Here is a 16,755-nt window from a genome sequence, read left to right on the forward strand (position 1 = left end):
GAGATCGGCCACTTAGAGAAAATGTAACCAGATAAGATCCTGAATATGTTGAACTGCTTTCGCAGTAGCTGTTGATCTGTTTCTTTGGACCTGAATCACTAAAAACAAGCAGCTGAATGTGTGTGTGTGTGTGTGTGTGTGTTCTCTCTGCAGGATGAAGCTCCATATGTGTGTGTTGTTGAGATCGAAGGATCCCAGATTAATCTGACAGCTTCTGTGGAGAAAACGCATGACAACACGCACACTTTCACCTGCAGGCAACATCCGGTAACACACACACACGCACACACACACACTTCCAGTCAGTGGCAGTAACCATATAGCTGATGTTAAAAATTCTGTCTGTCCTCCTGTCTCACTGTCTGTAGTTTCAGTATCCAGTCAGTCACCTTCAGTATTCAGCTCCGGTCTACCTGCGGAGAGGGGAAAGACGCATTGATGCCTCACCTGGACTCCGACGTAAGATCCTTATCTCTGTGTGTGTGTGTGTGTGTGTGTGTGTGTGTGTGTGTGTGTGTGTGTGTGTGTGTGTGCAGTGTACACTGAGGACACTGGGCCTCATTCACTAATAATTAGTTAGAAAATTAAATAAGTGCACACAAAATTACAGTTGGATTCATGACATGTTTATACCATGAGTATGTTAGTGAATCACAATCATTCCAGCAGGTGTTTTCCTGTTATTTCCAATCAGAATATTCCCAATTCTCTATATAAGGTCAAAGGTTTGTCTTGAGGTGTATCATGGAGAAGGTGGGAAAGCTGTCCTAAGAGGCTCAGGCTGCAGTTACTCGGGTGGGGAATGTTGTGTCCCCTGAATCCGGTTCAGTAGTTTGGCATTACAGATGAGGTGGATAAAAGGAAAAACAAACCAGACGAAAAGGAAGCAGGTAGAGGAAAAGCTCCAACCTAATACAACAGACACGCTGCAGTTATTGAAGCCATGTGTGGAATATTGGCAAGAAATGAATGTTCAGCAGGAAGGATGAAAGGACATCAATTTCATGGTTGTTTCATAATCTAATGTATTAGAAAATGAATGGTTTTAAATCTTAAAGTACTTTAATAACTTCAGTTGAAACATTTAAAACTCAGATATGGTCAGTGTTAAATGTTTGGAACTTTTTTTTGTATTTTGGTTTTGTTTGGTGAAACTGTAGCGGAACCGTTGCTTATTAGAATAAGTTATGTAAAAAGAGCAGGTATAATAAACTAAAGTGTCAGCCTTCACCTTTTATTTATTTATTTGACTCTATTTAAATTTTTGATGCTATGTTATAGCTTTAATGGTATTTTGTCTCCTTTCAATGTACAGTTCAGCTGTATGACTGCTCAGCTGGCCAATCGGATTGCTCACAGTGCAGGGCGGTGCCTAAGGAGTACGGCTGTGTGTGGTGTCCTGGAAGTCCAGCCCCGAGCTGCGTGTACAACCAAACGTGCTCCAGTGAACCTGCAGACACCTGCCCGCCTCCTCAGATCACAAAGGTGGGTCGAAGCAAAATCTGTTTTTTAAGGAAATCTCGCAACTCGGCGCCATCTTGGATCCAGTCCAGGAAGTTATTTTGAAGCCCTGCCTACATGAACATGGAGGATATTTCCACCTGTCTCTCTGCAGGTGGAACCTGCCTCTGGTCCTCTGGAGGGCGGCATCCTGGTGACGATCACGGGGTCGAACCTGGGCATGAGGTACCAGGATGTGGTGGGCGGAGTTACTGTGGCAGGTATTCAGTGTCTGCCTCAGGCTGAAGGTTACAAGATCTCCACCAGGTAACACTCATTCAAATCTGTTTTATAAATCTAATGATGGTGTTTGCAGTCATGCAGCCACTCAGCACATAAATGAATCTGTTACAGGGGAGATATGACAAGCGCTCCCTTTCTAATAAACCTGCCAGTCACCAGCTGGTGTCCAGCACTACAACGTATCCATGTTTTGGGATTCTTGATATCTCAGTAGTGATAATCCAGAAATTTTCCCTCCACTAGAATTCTTGTCAAACGTGAAGCACTCCAGAGTAAAAAAACACTCCAAAAAGCTCTGTTCAAATATGTGGAGTAATCATAGACAGTGTAAAAGACTGACGCAGCAACCCTGACATCATCCAGTGATCTGATTTAAAGAAGCCTTCGCCATCTTGAAGAACTCCACAGGCTCATTGGCTAACAACTCACAAGTCATTATCCAGTCAGCATACCCTGGATAGTCCTTCTTTCTGACCCTAGCAATGATGATGATTTAAAAAAATTTACCTGATGTTTTACTCAGTATTACCTGAAACTAGCGAGTGAGCCCACAAAATCATCAGGAAAGTGTTGACTGAATTCACATAGACGTCAACACTATCTAGAGCCTTTTGGCAGCAGACAAGTCGCCCCCTGCTGGCCACTAGAAACCTCGCAGGTTTAAAACACTTCCACACTGGCCCAGTTTTTCAGGCTTGGAGGCTGCATCGATCTTTTATACTGTCTGTGGGTGCGATCAAATGGTTGTGGACTGACTTCTGACACGGGACATGATGGTGTATTATATCCAAGGTATAAAAGGTCAACTTTGTAACATCATAATGTTAAATCAATAATGTACTTCAGTGCTCGACTGTGCCCATATCTCACATTTGGTCTGATATTAAACTGGTGATGCACCTTGCAATAGGAAAAGCTTAGACTCCAGTGAAATCCTCCAAGGACGCCGCTTTAACACGTCCTCACTCACTTCCCTTCAGCAGCTTTAAAGTAGTCAAATATTCTTATTATATGGCACCAGAAGCCTGTTCCTGCTCTCTGTTAAACTGTTGAGTCACTTTTCTTTATTGCCCCAAGGAGCTCTACAACCTGTACAGCTCATAACGCCTCCGATCCTCAGAGCCTCGATTTAGATCAGGGAGAACCTTTAACGGGAGACTATCTGATGCTCACTCAGAGAGAAAAATTCCAACACAAGCTTTTATGGAGCAAAACCTTTTTTCTTTAGAACTGATTCTATTTGAACTCGCTCCCTCAGGAGGAAAATCTCCATTTAGATTTAGCCTCTTATTGAAATCTTCCACATGCCTTTTGTTTAATTTTAGAATATTTTCACCAACTCAGCCTCAGGGATTTCTCATCTTTAGGAACTTTGGGACCTGCTCCAAAGTTTCAAACTTTTCAGTTTACTTTTGTATTGTTGTCTCAACTTCAGCTTGATGTTACAAAGTAAAGACAAACATCTTAAAGCCTCTTCATGGTTGGGAAGAAAAAAAAAAAGAGCTGGGTTGTGGTTGAAGAGTCAAAAAAAATGACCTCCTGTGTCTTTTCCTAATCGTGTCTTTGACCTTGATGGAAAAAAGGACCGTTTAGGAGTTATTAAAGAGAACTGCAGTGCTTTTGGAATCCAGCCTGTGACGGTGAATGTCGTTGACATCGTTCTGCAATGTTGAAACTACATTTTTTGCAGATGGACTTCAGAAACCACATTTTGGACACGTTTCCGTCTGTGTTCTTACCATGCTTGTTTTATGGACGTTTTATAAACATGGGCGATGGTGAAATAAAATGGTTGTATTAAGAAATGAGGCTCAATCTAACAACTCCTACCCGTATTAAGCCTTTCAGCATCTCTGAAATAGAATTAATTGATGCTAATCCCAAAATACCCAAAATGAGAACATTGCCAGTGTAACACTGTAACCCTTGCTTCACTTTGATCATTTTAATATAGCTTATTATGCTTCACAATCTACGTTACAGATAACAAGCAGATCTTAATAAAGGGATGGTGTTGAAAGTTCAAAGGATATGCACATATTAAAGTTGTTGCATAAGATGGAAGACAGCTGTAATTTCCATGATGCTCTCCATCATTTTCTAAGCTATGTTGCTCTTTGCTTTCATTAATAGTCTAAGAGGACACTGTAGGCTATCATTAGCTCCTTTACCTTCATAAAGGATGCTCCTCTGCAGCCTCTGCTAAGGTTTAAAAGAGAGAAAACACCAAAGCACCTTTCCTTAGGGTTTAAAGAGTTTGACCACATCATATTATGACTGCCACACCGACACTTCCAGGTCATAAGGTGGAGTGCAGGGAGTGAAGACCCAAGTGCAGACACGCAGAAGGCAAACTGAGATGACAGTTTATTCTGGGCTGATAGCAGGTACTGTACATAGAACATGAAGCAAAGAACACAACTGGGAACCGAAAAATATAAACTACTGAAACCTAAAAACACACTGGAGCTAGGGAACACTGGGAAGGCACAGGGACAAAAACAGGAACATAGGCAGGAACACAGGCAAATGCTCTGACACGGGACGAAGGGAGGCCCGAGATAATATCTACACAGGAGGGTGACTCAGGGAAGTGGAGACAGCTGGGGAGGACGATACTCAAGTGAACAGAATCACAACAGACGAGACACAGGAAGGAAAACTCAAGGCAATGCACAAGAAACACAAACTCCCAAAAGAAAACGGAAAGAGTGAAAACTAAACGGGGAAGATGTATTCAAAGGGCTTGACATGAGGGAAGAATAACTCTAAGACTGTGAGGAGGAACAAACTAAATACACTAAAAGGAAAACACATGAAACAAAATGAATGTTAAACAAACCAACAATTAAAAAAATATAAAATATAGACTCAAAGGGCAAAAACTCTGAGCCTCTTTATCCTCATGGCACGATTATATTTACAAGCCTTCATCAGGGACCTGAGTCCAACAGGCACTGCAGTCTCGCCGTTGTCGTCCTTGTGAATGGCAACACTTGCCAAAATTGTGTCTTTTTTTGTTTTCTTTTGCTTGTTGTGGAGTCACGTGTGCTGCTGCACTGGTCTCTACATGCATTTCAAGGACATATCAATACAGTAGCAAAGAGACGTTCTGAGGACGATCGCTTTGTTTCCTGGTTTGACTTCTTCTATTCCTAGTCGAGACCTCGCAGGGTCAACCAAGAAACAGTTCCTCTTTTCTAGCGTTGTTCTACCAATAGGAATCTTCTGTCATAGTCAGCAAGCCACCGCAGTCCTCCTCCTCTGCTGCATAAAGACTGGAGCATCACACGTTTTATGAATCCCCAGCAGACTACAGCAAACACATGAGCTCGAGTTATCACTGCTGTGTGTGTTTGTGTGTGTGTGCATTAGGGTTGTGTGTGAGCTGCAGCCTAGTGGGAAGCAAAAAACGGGGCCTGTCTTGGTTACCGTGGGAACAACTCCACCCGGGAGGTCAATAAAGATGTTCACCTATCAGGTAAGACCGAGTGGCCCGGCGTTGTAACGTGTAGCGTCTGTTCACCGTGATAAAGGCGTTTGGAGTGGACGGATGTTTTCAGATCTTATCTGCCGTGTGTTCAGGATCCTCGGCTCGAGGATCTCGTTCCTAATAAAGGTCCCGTCTCTGGAGGAACCAGACTGACCATCAAAGGACGACAGCTGCTGACCGGTCAGGCGTCTGACCTGAGAGCCTTCCTGGGCACCCAGCCCTGCTACATGTGAGTACAACACCACTGCTTCTGTTACTGCGGTACTAATACTGCTACATGCCTTACTTTCTGTCTCCTTGTCTGCTGTGCCTTCTCAGTGTGGAAGAGGTGAGCGACACCCAGTTGGTTTGTCAGACTGGTTCCAGTAATCGGACTGGTGGAGTCCCAGTCCGGGTTCTTTTTGGCAAAGCTGAGCGAATCATTCCAAACGTTACCTTCCGTTACCTTGACGACCCCGTCATCACCGACGCCACGCCCGCTGAGAGCTTCTACGAGTAAGCGCCAATCACAGTGCACCAGTGCTCTATCATCTTATGACCACACCCACTAATATTTATTGAATTCCAACCTTCAGGGGCGGGCGTGTCATAATGGTGGAGGGCAGGAACCTGGATGTCGTGCAGCAGCCAATCATATCTGTGTGGGTGGAGCCTCTAGAGGTCCAGAGGGTGAAACGGAAAAAACGACTGGCTCTTCTCACCGCCAAGCAGCAGCTGGTCTTTAACAGCACCATGACAACGGTGGGCCAAACCGACCAATCAGAGACAAGTCTGAGTTAGGCATGAGCATGTGTCTCACTCTTGTTTTACTTCCCTACCTGTCTCTCCACCTGTCTACCACACAGATACCAGAGCGCTGTTCCGTCCTGTCGTCTTCTCAGATGACTTGTCCGACCCCCAGAGTGACCCCAGAGGTCAAAGTTAAAGGCGTCTGGTTTCAGCTTGATAACGTTAGAGTCCACTATGAGAGCATCAAGGTATGGTCACCTACTCGCCCACTGAACCAAACCGACGCCCCATTTCAGTCTATTTTTTAATGTTTTCATGTTGCTTCCCTAAAAACGCTCGTCTGTAGCATGTTCCCATCCTGCAGAGCAGCGCAAACATTTTCTACTCCCTTAATTTTCACACTGTAGTCAAAAATAAAAGGATAAAAAAGAATGAGGATGATTAAAAATAAAGGATGAGGTTCTAAAGGGATTTAAATAGCAATTTACTTAAAATAAAAGGAAGTGACTGAAAGGGTTTTAAATAAAAGGAGATAAAAAATAAGCTGATTTCAACTGGAATTATTGCCGAGGCTGAAAAATGAGCCACACATGCTTAAAACCTTCCATTTTCCCTGATAGACAGAAATCCAGTCTGAATGAGGCTTAACTGAAGAATTTTCCACTTTTAATGCTTGATGCAAAAACTGTTCTGACTCTCTACCTGTCTGTCTCCCAGGGTAAAAGCTTCACGTATTATCCGAACCCGCTTTTGTTTCCTATCAATCGAGAAAATCCAGATATTCCGTTCCGTTTCAAACCCGGAGGAGTGATCGCTGTGGAGGTACAGTAACTGTCGTACATGAAGCCTGAGCCACGTGAAGGAGAAAATTTAATGTCCTCTTTCTCTCTCTCTCTGTTTCTTCTGGTCCGTCAGGGTCAGGACCTGACCAGAGCCATGTCCAGACAGGAAGTGAAGGCTCGGCTTGGAGATCAGGAGTGTGAGGTGAAAACTCTGGACAATACTCACCTGTACTGTGAACCTCCAGAGGTCCAACCTCTGAGTGTGGATGACAGCAGTGAACTTCCTAGCCTCAAGGTAATCTTCATTGCTGGTGGTGAACTGTGTTTTTTGAGCTTCTTTAAATCCAAACAGACTTCGACCAGGATTCATATCCGAGGCTGAGACTCTTTTCAGGAACTTTCTGGCTCTGACTTTCCACCCAGTGATCCCATTTGTTTGGGGGCACGGAGCTAATGAAAGTCCAGTAGTTTACTCGATATTCCCCCTCTGTCTGCATGTCTGTCTTTCAGGTTTTTATGGGAAACCTGAAAGTGGACCTGGGATTGGTTCAGTATGACAGTGACTCTCTGCTGTCTCCCGTCCCATTGGCTGCTCAGATTGGTTTGGGGGCGGGAGCAGCTGTTATCATCCTCTCAGTGTTGGTGATCATCCTCATGTACAGGTAAGTACGCATCTGTCTCTGAAACCGAGAGTGTTTTAGTTGATTTTTTTCTCTGCTGTTGTGATAAGGGAGAAAAAAGTGACTGCAGATATTTTAATAACTGTAAAATCTTGTTGGGTTTTTTTGTGTTTGCTCTGTGCAGGAGGAAGAGTAAACAGGCTCTCCGAGATTATAAAAAGGTTTTGCTGCAGTTGGAAACTCTGGAGATCAATGTGGGAGATCAGTGCCGCAAAGAGTTCACTGGTATGCAAACACATCTCAAATAAGTGCACCAAACCTTCCTCATTCAGATGGTAGCTGTAGATATTTCCTTGGACTTCATCTGAATTTCCTAATGCTAGAGCTAAACAAAGATGTTAAAGCTTAAAGATTTAATGAGCTGTCTGTGGTTGTTTGAATCCATTTAAACTCTTTAAATCTTTGCAATCTGCAGTCATTTGGTCTTCTTCTACCTCTTGTTCTTTAGACCTGATGACAGAGATGATGGATCTGAGCAGTGATGTGGGAGGACCAGGAGTCCCCCTGCTGGACTACAGGACATACGCAGAGAGAGTTTTCTTTCCTGGCCAGCAGACTGCGCCACTGAGCCGCCAGCTAGATCTGCCTGACTCCAGGAGGCAGACGGTGGAGCAGGGCCTGCAGCAGCTCAACAACCTGCTCAACAACAGACTCTTCCTCACCAGGGTGAGTGCTGGTGGTGGGAAGGGTCATGATGTCTAAGATTAGGTGGCCCGGGACTCACGGGTGATATTTACTCTATGTCCCTCTGTGTGTCTTAGTTCATCCACACTTTGGAGGCCCAGCAGGGTTTCTCCCAGCGAGACCGGGGCTACGTGGCCAGCCTGCTCACGATGGCTCTTCACGACAAACTGGAGTACTTCACGGAGGTCATGAAGAGTCTGCTGCAGGACCTGGTGCAGCAGTATGTCGCCAAAAACCCCAAACTCATGCTGCGCCGGTACGTAAAACAAACGCAACTTCAGACACAATATAGCAACTCAACAGGTAGTTTCAGGTTTTAAAATTCTTTCTAAACTGAAGATCATCAGATTTCAGAATTCTACATGAAGATGTCTGAAATTTGCTGCAGATCCTTAAAAAGAACCCAAAATATTTTTTAATCGCATTTAGGCAAAGCCTTTCTAGAAGCAAGCCTGGCCATTGGCCTCCACCTTAATAATACTTGTAGGCAGTTGTTTTGGGTTAACACGGCCAAGTCCCTAAATGACTGGCAAGATAGCCATAACGGTCATTTCAGTGGTCACTGAGACTTAGGAAACATATGTATGGAGTCAGAAGTTTCACTACTTTACAGCCTGATTTATGGGTCAGATATGTACTTTCAGCTGGGAGGAGCTTTTTGCCCTGCTGATGCCTTTGCTTGTGCTTGTGTTTGTGTTTCAGGACAGAGACGGTTGTTGAGAAGATGTTGACCAACTGGATGTCGATCTGCCTCTATTCCTTCCTGAAGGTAACTGCCTGCCTGTCCTCTCAGCCTCTGTCCCATCTGACCCGATCTGATCCCAGACCACATACCAGTAAAATCGGTAATGGGCAAAGTGGATGTTTGCACAGGACAATGTGGGCAATATAATTTATGCCAGTTACATACAGTATTTTATCACGTGAAGGGCAAATATATTGTATTTTATTTCAAATACAGTATTCGCTACTACTTTGCTAAGTAATTACAGTAAACATAAATGTAAGGTAAAGTACACTTTTACTTTACTTTTCAATAGTCTTCTTTGGTAGTCTTCCTATACCCGGGTATTCGCATCTCAGCTGCTCTAGTCTAATCATCTTTGGGTTTCAGCAGGGTGTATCCAGAGATCGATACATGTCTTTTTGAGTTTTGTAAACTAGAGCCAATCAAAACGTGGGAGATTGTGTCAATATCCGGGGTGAGGGACAGGGTATAAAACTGCCATGCAGTCCCATATAATGTGGTCACTGTTCTTTCTGTCTGTCAGGAGGTGGCGGGGGAGCCTCTCTACATGCTCTACAGAGCCATAAAGTATCAGGTGGACAAAGGGCCGGTGGATGCTGTGACGGGAAAAGCCAAGCGAACGCTCAACGACAGTCATCTGCTGCGAGAGGACATTGAATATTGCTCAGTGGTAACCAGAGCAACAGACATCACACCTGTCTGCAGCTGCATCATTCAGCCATTTATGACAGGCCGTTTTCTGTGTCTCTTTCTCTCAGACTCTGACAGTGCTGGTGAAAAATGGCGTTGAGGTTCAGCCATGTCCTGTTAAAGTGCTCGACACTGACACGATCACGCAGGTGTGCACATGTTTGTTTGGTTGGGCGCTGTTTATTTTTGAATGTATTCACACCTTTCAGACATTTCACCAAGGTATATGGGTATGACAATAAATAACAGAAGTTAAGCTGCTGGTGATCTAAGGCATTGTAGTGAGGGATATAAGTGATCAGCTGATTAAACCTTGCTGTCCCTGCTAGCTGGCACTGGAAATAATAGCTGATTACACTATTCTTCTTAATTAGTAATGTTTAATTAAGGTCCTCTATGACACCTGTTAACTGTTGGGTCTTGCAGGCAGCTATCAATATTAGTGGCTACAGCTGCAACAGACGGCAGCTGTACTCTCCCTGTGCTCAAGTCCTGATGGTGGAAACCACATTTTTAGAGGGCTGTGTGTTCTTTTGCAATGAAAGCACCTGCAGGTGATAGCACTGCTAAACTTAGCCACCATCAGACAGATGAGTACTCTAAATTAGAATTTCTATTTAACTGACAAAGGAATGAGTCATTAGGAACACCTCCTACCTTCTTCTTTTCTGTTGCTGGAAGATCCGGTGACACTTGCAGTGTTTAGTGTTGCCATCTTTAGTCTCAGCTTCCTTGATGCATACATCTTGCCATCTTTCACAGCTCACTGAGCTCAGTTATTTGTTCCACCAGTAGAAACTGCCCTCAATACAAAATCTCATTATAGTATCTCATTTGAGTAGTCTATATTATTAATTCCACTGGGATTTCTAAATACCTTTGTCTGTCTGTGTGATCCTCACCTTTTTATTTACCACTCACATTGCTGTCTGCTTATGTTCAGGTGAAAGATAAGATCCTGGATCAGGTCTACAGAGGAGCTCCGTTCTCTCAGAGACCACTGGCTGACAGTCTCGACCTGGGTAAACACCTGTCTCACCTATCTGTTGTTTGAGATGTCTGATCGTGAGAGGTAAAATTGGTCGAAGCGTTAGTGGGTGTTTTAAATGTTCAGTTAGCAGCTCTGAGAATTCATGGTGCCAACATATCCGTCCAGCTCTTACATACCTGTTTCTTTGTGTGAACAGAGTGGCGTTCAGGTCAAGCAGGTCACCTGACCTTGTCAGATGATGATGTCACAGCAGTGGTTCACGGTCGCTGGAAAAGACTCAACACGCTGCAGCACTATAAGGTAAAAACAACTGACCAATCGTGGGAGCCTCCACCTCCTTCCAGCTCTCCACCTCCTCGTTTACATCCATCTCTTCTCTATGGTTCTTCAGGTTCCCGACGGAGCCACTGTCGCTCTGATCCCTCGTTCTCAAAGTTCAGGAGGAGTCGGAGTCAACCAGGTTTTCCAAACTGGAGAGAGTAAGAAACAAATCATCATAGCATCTACAACCCAGGAAAATATAATGTAAAATATAATGTAAAACCCTGAAGCATAACCTTGAGATCACACAGAATATCTCCTGAAACTGTGAAGCATTTATAACGCCTGGAAAACCTAGAAGTGAGATCACCACAAAAAGAACCATCTAGAACTCCCAAAGATGAAAATGAGCTGGGAACGAGAATCTAAAGTAGCACAAAAGAGAGAAAAAATATAAAATCTGTGGAAAATTATGAACCCAAAACACTGTGAGCCCTGAGACAGCTTGGAAATTACAATGTCTTTTGTTCTGGTTTTTGTGGTAACTGAACGTCTTTTTGTTGCTATAGAAACGCCGATGCTGGAGGGTGAGGAGGAGGAGGGTCTGCGTCTATGGCACCTGGTGAAGAGCAGTGAAGATCCTGAAATCCCAAAACACAGGAAGAGCAGCATGAGGGAGAGGGAGAGAGCCAAGGCAATCCCAGAGATTTACCTGACCAGGCTGCTGTCCATGAAGGTAACACACATATTCTCGTCTTAAAGCCACTGTGAGGACGCCAGACAGGAGCAGGCATTGTGAGGACCATCAGTTCTGAAGGTTTAAACACCAGGAAATTAATTTCAAACAGTGGAAACATGTGCATAAGAGATGTTTGTGTTCTGATATCAGTCTGTGTTGTTGCTATACCGTCTCCTACCAATAGGGGCAGGTACTGAGTTAATGCTCCACCACACACCTCCACACAGAAACTTTTGGTCTTTGGGTTTTGTGGGGTAAACAATAAAATCTTCACAGGGCATCCCCCTTGAATTTAAGGTTATCTTTGTGGCGACCCGTTTATTTGGCCCCATGCCATCAGGTAGCTGATAAATACAACCAAACGCACACTAATGAGAACTAATGGACCACCCGGCCGTCTGTCTGTCTGCTGTACTTTTCTGTTTCTCATTAGGGGACATTGCAAAAGTTTGTAGATGACGTCTTTGTGGCGATACTCAGTACAAAGCGTCCTCCTCCAATCGCTGTGAGATTTTTCTTTGACTTTCTGGACGACATGGCCGAGAAACATGGAATTGACGACCCAGAGACTGTCCACATCTGGAAGACCAACAGGTGAGGCACACGTTTGGTTACCAGATCGAGATTTCAGGTGATGCACACCTCTAACCCCTTTTCCTCTCTCTGACCCATCCACGCCTTTCTCCAGTCTCCCTCTCAGGTTCTGGGTCAACATCCTGAAGAATCCTCAGTTCGTTCTGGACGTTCAGGTGACCGACAGCATTGACGCCGTTCTGTCTGTCATCGCTCAGACCTTCATAGACTCTTGCACCACCTCTGAGCACAAAGTGGGACGGGTACGAAGTCTTTCTCACTTTCGGCCTGTCTGTGCAGCTTGTTTTGCTTTCTAGTCACCTGACATTATGGTTACTTTCTGTCCAATCAGGACTCGCCTGTAAACAAGCTGTTGTACGCCAGAGAGATCCCCCGGTACAAACAGCTGGTGGAAAGGTGAGACAGCTTCCTGTCCCCATTGTATGGCTCATACTACACTATAAAAAGACTGACAAATGGTTACTGTTTTATGATGTGAAGAAGAAAATTTATAATCCAACTGATGTTTCTATAGCCTGACAACTGCAGTACTGATACTGTTTATGTGCTCAGGTATTACAGTGACATCCACAGTGCTGCATCAGGTTGTTATCAAGAGATGAACTCCACTCTAACTGAACTTTCTGGGGTCAGTAAATGCAGACTGAACAGAAGCTGAAATACTGATTTTCCACTGTAGGAAAAAATCCAACCTGAAGTTAAAACTGTCTGTCTGTCTGCAGAGTTTTGCATCGGAGATGAACAACCTTGTTGCTCTCCATGAGCTCTACAAGTACATCAACAAATATTATGACCAGGTAATACACACACACAGACACACACAGACACACGGACACACACACACACGTAATTGGGATGGTAATGGATTACATGTAATTAGGACAAATTAAAGTGCAATAAAGAAACTATTTTTAGCCCTCATTTTATTTAAAGCATTTGTAACTAGATTAGTTTCATTGTTTTTTTGATTGTTAAATATAAAAGTAGTTTTGAGGGAAGGCTCATCTGATATTAGAAGAACTACATCCTCCCCGTGTCCTTTGATTAAAAACTAGCAACAACAAATGTTTTCTGTAATTTTGTGCCTGCGTGGTTTCTATCAGGCTAATTTAATCTGAACACCTGTAATGATCACTTAGCACTTTATTTGCACTACAAATGTTTTAGATGTTTAAAGTTTTGTAGCTGCATCCATTTTTGTAATCTGGATACATTTACTGATCACAAAAACAAATAAACAAGCAAGAAACATGTAGTTTGTTATTAGCGACTGACCAATCTTCCATTTCTGTACCCGCCTCTCTCGCTGTACTCGTTCTGTCAGATCATCATGTCTCTGGAGGAGGACAGTTCAGGTCAGAAGATGCAGCTGGCATATCGGTTGCAGCAGGTCGCCGCCTTGGTTGAGAACAAAGTCACAGACCTCTGATGACCTTTTACCTTCAGTGAGCAGAAAGGAGGAAGAGGATGGGGATGAAGGAACATCTTGACAAAGACTGAAGCAGTGAAAATGACTGGACTGCTGTGGCACTGTGTCTTCCTGCTGTGTGCGTGTGTGCGTGTGTGTGTGTGTGTGTGTGTGTGTGTGTCTGTGGCTGTGTGCATGTGTGTGTCAGGATATATGAGGTTTTTATAGTCAGACTCAGGAGATCCCAGGTCTTTAGATTTCCTCACACAGCAGCAGTGAAACTAATATTAAACTAACCTAAACCAAACCTGAAGCCGCGTCACGCCGACTGACACCAGCCTATGGTGGAGAACGACAATCTTACCAATTAGATCAGGGAATATCGCCATCACCTGCTGCCTTGCACTATGTTTCCCAGAGTTCCCTGCTGTTCTACTGTCTGTGAGTCAAAAAGCACAAATGAAATACTTTCTACTCCGATTCTCATTTATTAATTATTGATCTGCTGATCTCAGACATGCTATTTGTATGTTTCGCCTTTTCCACTGAAACCAGCAGCTCTGATGTTGATGATCTGGGCAGTTTTAAAAAGCGCAATAAAAGAACCAGAATCAGGGAGCGTTTAAACCATGTATCAGTGTGACTCCAGTTTCTCCTAGTAGCAGGACCTGACCTGCTGGTCCCAGTCCTTCCAGTCTTCCTCAGTTCCAGGCGGGGTCCAGATGGATTCATCAGTCAGTTCTGTATGAATGCAGGGTTAGATTTAGTTTAGTGATTTAGTGCTGATGACGAGAGGATCTTTTTAAGATCCCTGGTTCCCATTTGGGTTAGGGTTGATTGTCCCAGACTAATGTATGATGCAGCACAACTGGCAGATGGTTCAGCGACAGCTGAGCCAGTCCTAACTGTAAGCTTTAGGAAAAGTCAAAGTTTGAAGCCTAATTTTAAACGTAGCAAAGATGGCTGCCTCCCAGAGCCAAAGTGGGAGCTGAAACGATCTAAACAATCCTTTGGATTCCACCAGATGTGTTAAAGTTCACTTAAACAGCATCTCTCATATATTTTTACCACTTAGTCATGAAAATTTAATGTTTTCAATAAATGAATCAAGCAGAATGTCAGTTCATGCAGGCCACAAAACCAGCTTCAGCCGCAATCCAGCTCCATCTTTCATGGTGCATCTTCACTGATGCCTGCTGTGTCCTGTGCTGGGTCATCATGTTGCCCTCCATGTATGTGCTGATAGACCGGTCTGGTATCAACTTTTTTTCCCCTAATTGTTAAAGTTCTCGCATCATTTTAATGTAGAAATATAGAGAATTCAGAATTTATACACTTTTTCTTCCAACTCTGTGATGAAGGTTGGTCATTATGGCTGCGGTATGTGAGGAGCAGGATCTTTAACTCTGTTCAGGATTTAATGGGGAGCCGATGAGGAGAAGCTGCTGTATACTAATACTGTTTCTTGTCCCTGTTAGTACTCTTACTGCAGCGTTTTGCATCAATGAAGGCTTCTCAGAGTGCAGCTGGAGCTTCCTGGGAAGGAATGAATTGCGTACAGTAGTGAAGCCTACCAATGACGAGTCCTTGGATGTCTCTAATGTAGACAGTATTGTGCAGGTCTAAGAAGGCAGCGGTGGGGACTCGTTTCATGTGCACAGAAATGATGAACAGAGACTGGAGTCACACTGAGCATTGAACTGAAACATTAAAGTCAAACCTGCTGAAAAAACAATCTGAAATCTGTGGGAGGAGTTAAAGAGTGTGTGTGTGTGTGTGTGTGTGTGTGTGTGTGTGAGTGTGTGTGTGAGAGAGAGAGAAAGCGTGTGTGCTAGCTAGTTACTAACTTATTGCGTGTACATACTGTAAGTCCTATTTATACTTATTTAATCCCAGCTGTGCCTTCACTCTTGCAGCTAGGTGGCGCTGTCTGTTCTCACAGCAGCCTTATTGATCATGGGCCCCCCCCCCCTGCAAATTGGGAAGATAAATCAATTTTCATGTTTCACTTTTATTGAACCAGGGAAGGAACAAAAAAAAATACAACATACACAAACCCTGACGATGTGCCAGAAGAACCCACCCCCAACAAACCAAACCGAGTAAGCCCAGAAAGCCTGAGCACGAACAGCACACACCGTGCTCAGCTGCTGTTTCAGGTCACAGATTGTAGAGATTGTAGCTTCCTGTTTTTCTCTGCCATGTGCGTCCCTCAGCATTTCCATCGAATTGCAACTGTTAAAAATGTTCTTTATCATTCAGTGGACACAGTGTACTTTTGAGAATGCAGCTACAAGTAGCTTGAAACACCGGTTTGGGTGTTGCGCCACGGTTATAACTGGCTGCTACCACATCCATCGTTATGGTAGACACGTTCATCCACTTCACATCTGCAGAGCTACACGTCTTCAGCTCTGATATCAGCCGGCATTAGCTGATGACCTGCCTGACAGGCTGAATCTAAACAAGTGAAATTTAAGGGAACTCATTTAAATGACCGTTACCTAATACAAAGTTTTAAAATTAATTTGAAGATGTAGTCCCTGCATGCTACTAATAAAAACAGGATGGACAATGAATACAGCCTGAAGAAAAGAGAGAACCTGCTCCGAGTTCTGGTGGTGCACCACTGGATGTTTGTGTATTGCTTGCCTGATGGCAGCCAGGTCAACAGGCTGTGGATGGGGTGGGTTTTATCTGTGCATGTACCTCACCAGTATCACTTCTACTGGGTAGATGGATGCTGCCGATGCCCCGCGTGGTTTTAATCACCCACCGCAGAGCCTTCTGGTCTTGGGCTGTGCACATCCAGTACCAGATTTTAAGGGTCCTACTATGGATGCTTTCTTGTTTTCATCAGTATTGTAATGTTTATAGCACAAAAACAGTCGGACCCTGCGAGGATCCGGATTCACTGCACATACCAGGATTGAAGGGTCATGTAAATTCTGGGTCCCAGTTTAAAGAGTTGGCATGGTGGCATCTGTCAGGACGTTTGGATTCAGCCTGACATTACGGCCGTGTCTCCGAGGCAGCCATGTTGTTTGAGCTGTCCTTGTGGACGGCGCCGCTTGTGTGTCCTGGACCAGCCCGGCCTGTCCTGGACTCGTGCTGCGTGTCCCCGTTGTAAATGGACTCTGGCTGGACTGAACCTAGCAGGTGGACTCTGATGTGGTCCCTGCTGCTGAGCTGAACTGAACCAAATCAGAGGCT

General features: G+C 44.2%; 1 protein-coding gene across 2 annotated transcripts in view; it reads left to right on the forward strand.

The window, feature by feature from the left end:
• The window catches only part of plxnb3 (plexin B3), an 86,084-nt gene extending 70,440 nt beyond the window's left edge, over positions 1 to 15,644 (forward strand). For both annotated transcript variants that reach the window (XM_030733028.1, XM_030733029.1), the window contains 28 exons: positions 154 to 267; positions 369 to 459; positions 1,316 to 1,485; positions 1,616 to 1,767; positions 5,119 to 5,224; positions 5,329 to 5,465; positions 5,555 to 5,731; positions 5,812 to 5,977; positions 6,082 to 6,213; positions 6,683 to 6,787; positions 6,881 to 7,042; positions 7,258 to 7,409; positions 7,552 to 7,652; positions 7,876 to 8,093; positions 8,189 to 8,367; positions 8,814 to 8,880; positions 9,383 to 9,529; positions 9,618 to 9,698; positions 10,493 to 10,571; positions 10,737 to 10,840; positions 10,932 to 11,019; positions 11,371 to 11,537; positions 11,974 to 12,134; positions 12,229 to 12,376; positions 12,466 to 12,530; positions 12,687 to 12,762; positions 12,857 to 12,931; positions 13,459 to 15,644. In XM_030733028.1, the coding sequence (XP_030588888.1) occupies positions 154 to 267; positions 369 to 459; positions 1,316 to 1,485; positions 1,616 to 1,767; positions 5,119 to 5,224; positions 5,329 to 5,465; positions 5,555 to 5,731; positions 5,812 to 5,977; positions 6,082 to 6,213; positions 6,683 to 6,787; positions 6,881 to 7,042; positions 7,258 to 7,409; positions 7,552 to 7,652; positions 7,876 to 8,093; positions 8,189 to 8,367; positions 8,814 to 8,880; positions 9,383 to 9,529; positions 9,618 to 9,698; positions 10,493 to 10,571; positions 10,737 to 10,840; positions 10,932 to 11,019; positions 11,371 to 11,537; positions 11,974 to 12,134; positions 12,229 to 12,376; positions 12,466 to 12,530; positions 12,687 to 12,762; positions 12,857 to 12,931; positions 13,459 to 13,563 (3,525 nt within the window). In that variant the 3' untranslated portion in view covers positions 13,564 to 15,644. The remainder of the gene's footprint in view (positions 1 to 153; positions 268 to 368; positions 460 to 1,315; positions 1,486 to 1,615; positions 1,768 to 5,118; positions 5,225 to 5,328; positions 5,466 to 5,554; positions 5,732 to 5,811; positions 5,978 to 6,081; positions 6,214 to 6,682; positions 6,788 to 6,880; positions 7,043 to 7,257; positions 7,410 to 7,551; positions 7,653 to 7,875; positions 8,094 to 8,188; positions 8,368 to 8,813; positions 8,881 to 9,382; positions 9,530 to 9,617; positions 9,699 to 10,492; positions 10,572 to 10,736; positions 10,841 to 10,931; positions 11,020 to 11,370; positions 11,538 to 11,973; positions 12,135 to 12,228; positions 12,377 to 12,465; positions 12,531 to 12,686; positions 12,763 to 12,856; positions 12,932 to 13,458) is intronic.
• The last annotated feature ends 1,111 nt before the right edge of the window (positions 15,645 to 16,755 follow it).

The sequence above is a fragment of the Archocentrus centrarchus genome, chromosome 7 (assembly GCF_007364275.1).
Source record: "Archocentrus centrarchus isolate MPI-CPG fArcCen1 chromosome 7, fArcCen1, whole genome shotgun sequence".
In the NCBI taxonomy this organism is placed as follows: Eukaryota; Metazoa; Chordata; class Actinopteri; order Cichliformes; family Cichlidae; genus Archocentrus; species Archocentrus centrarchus.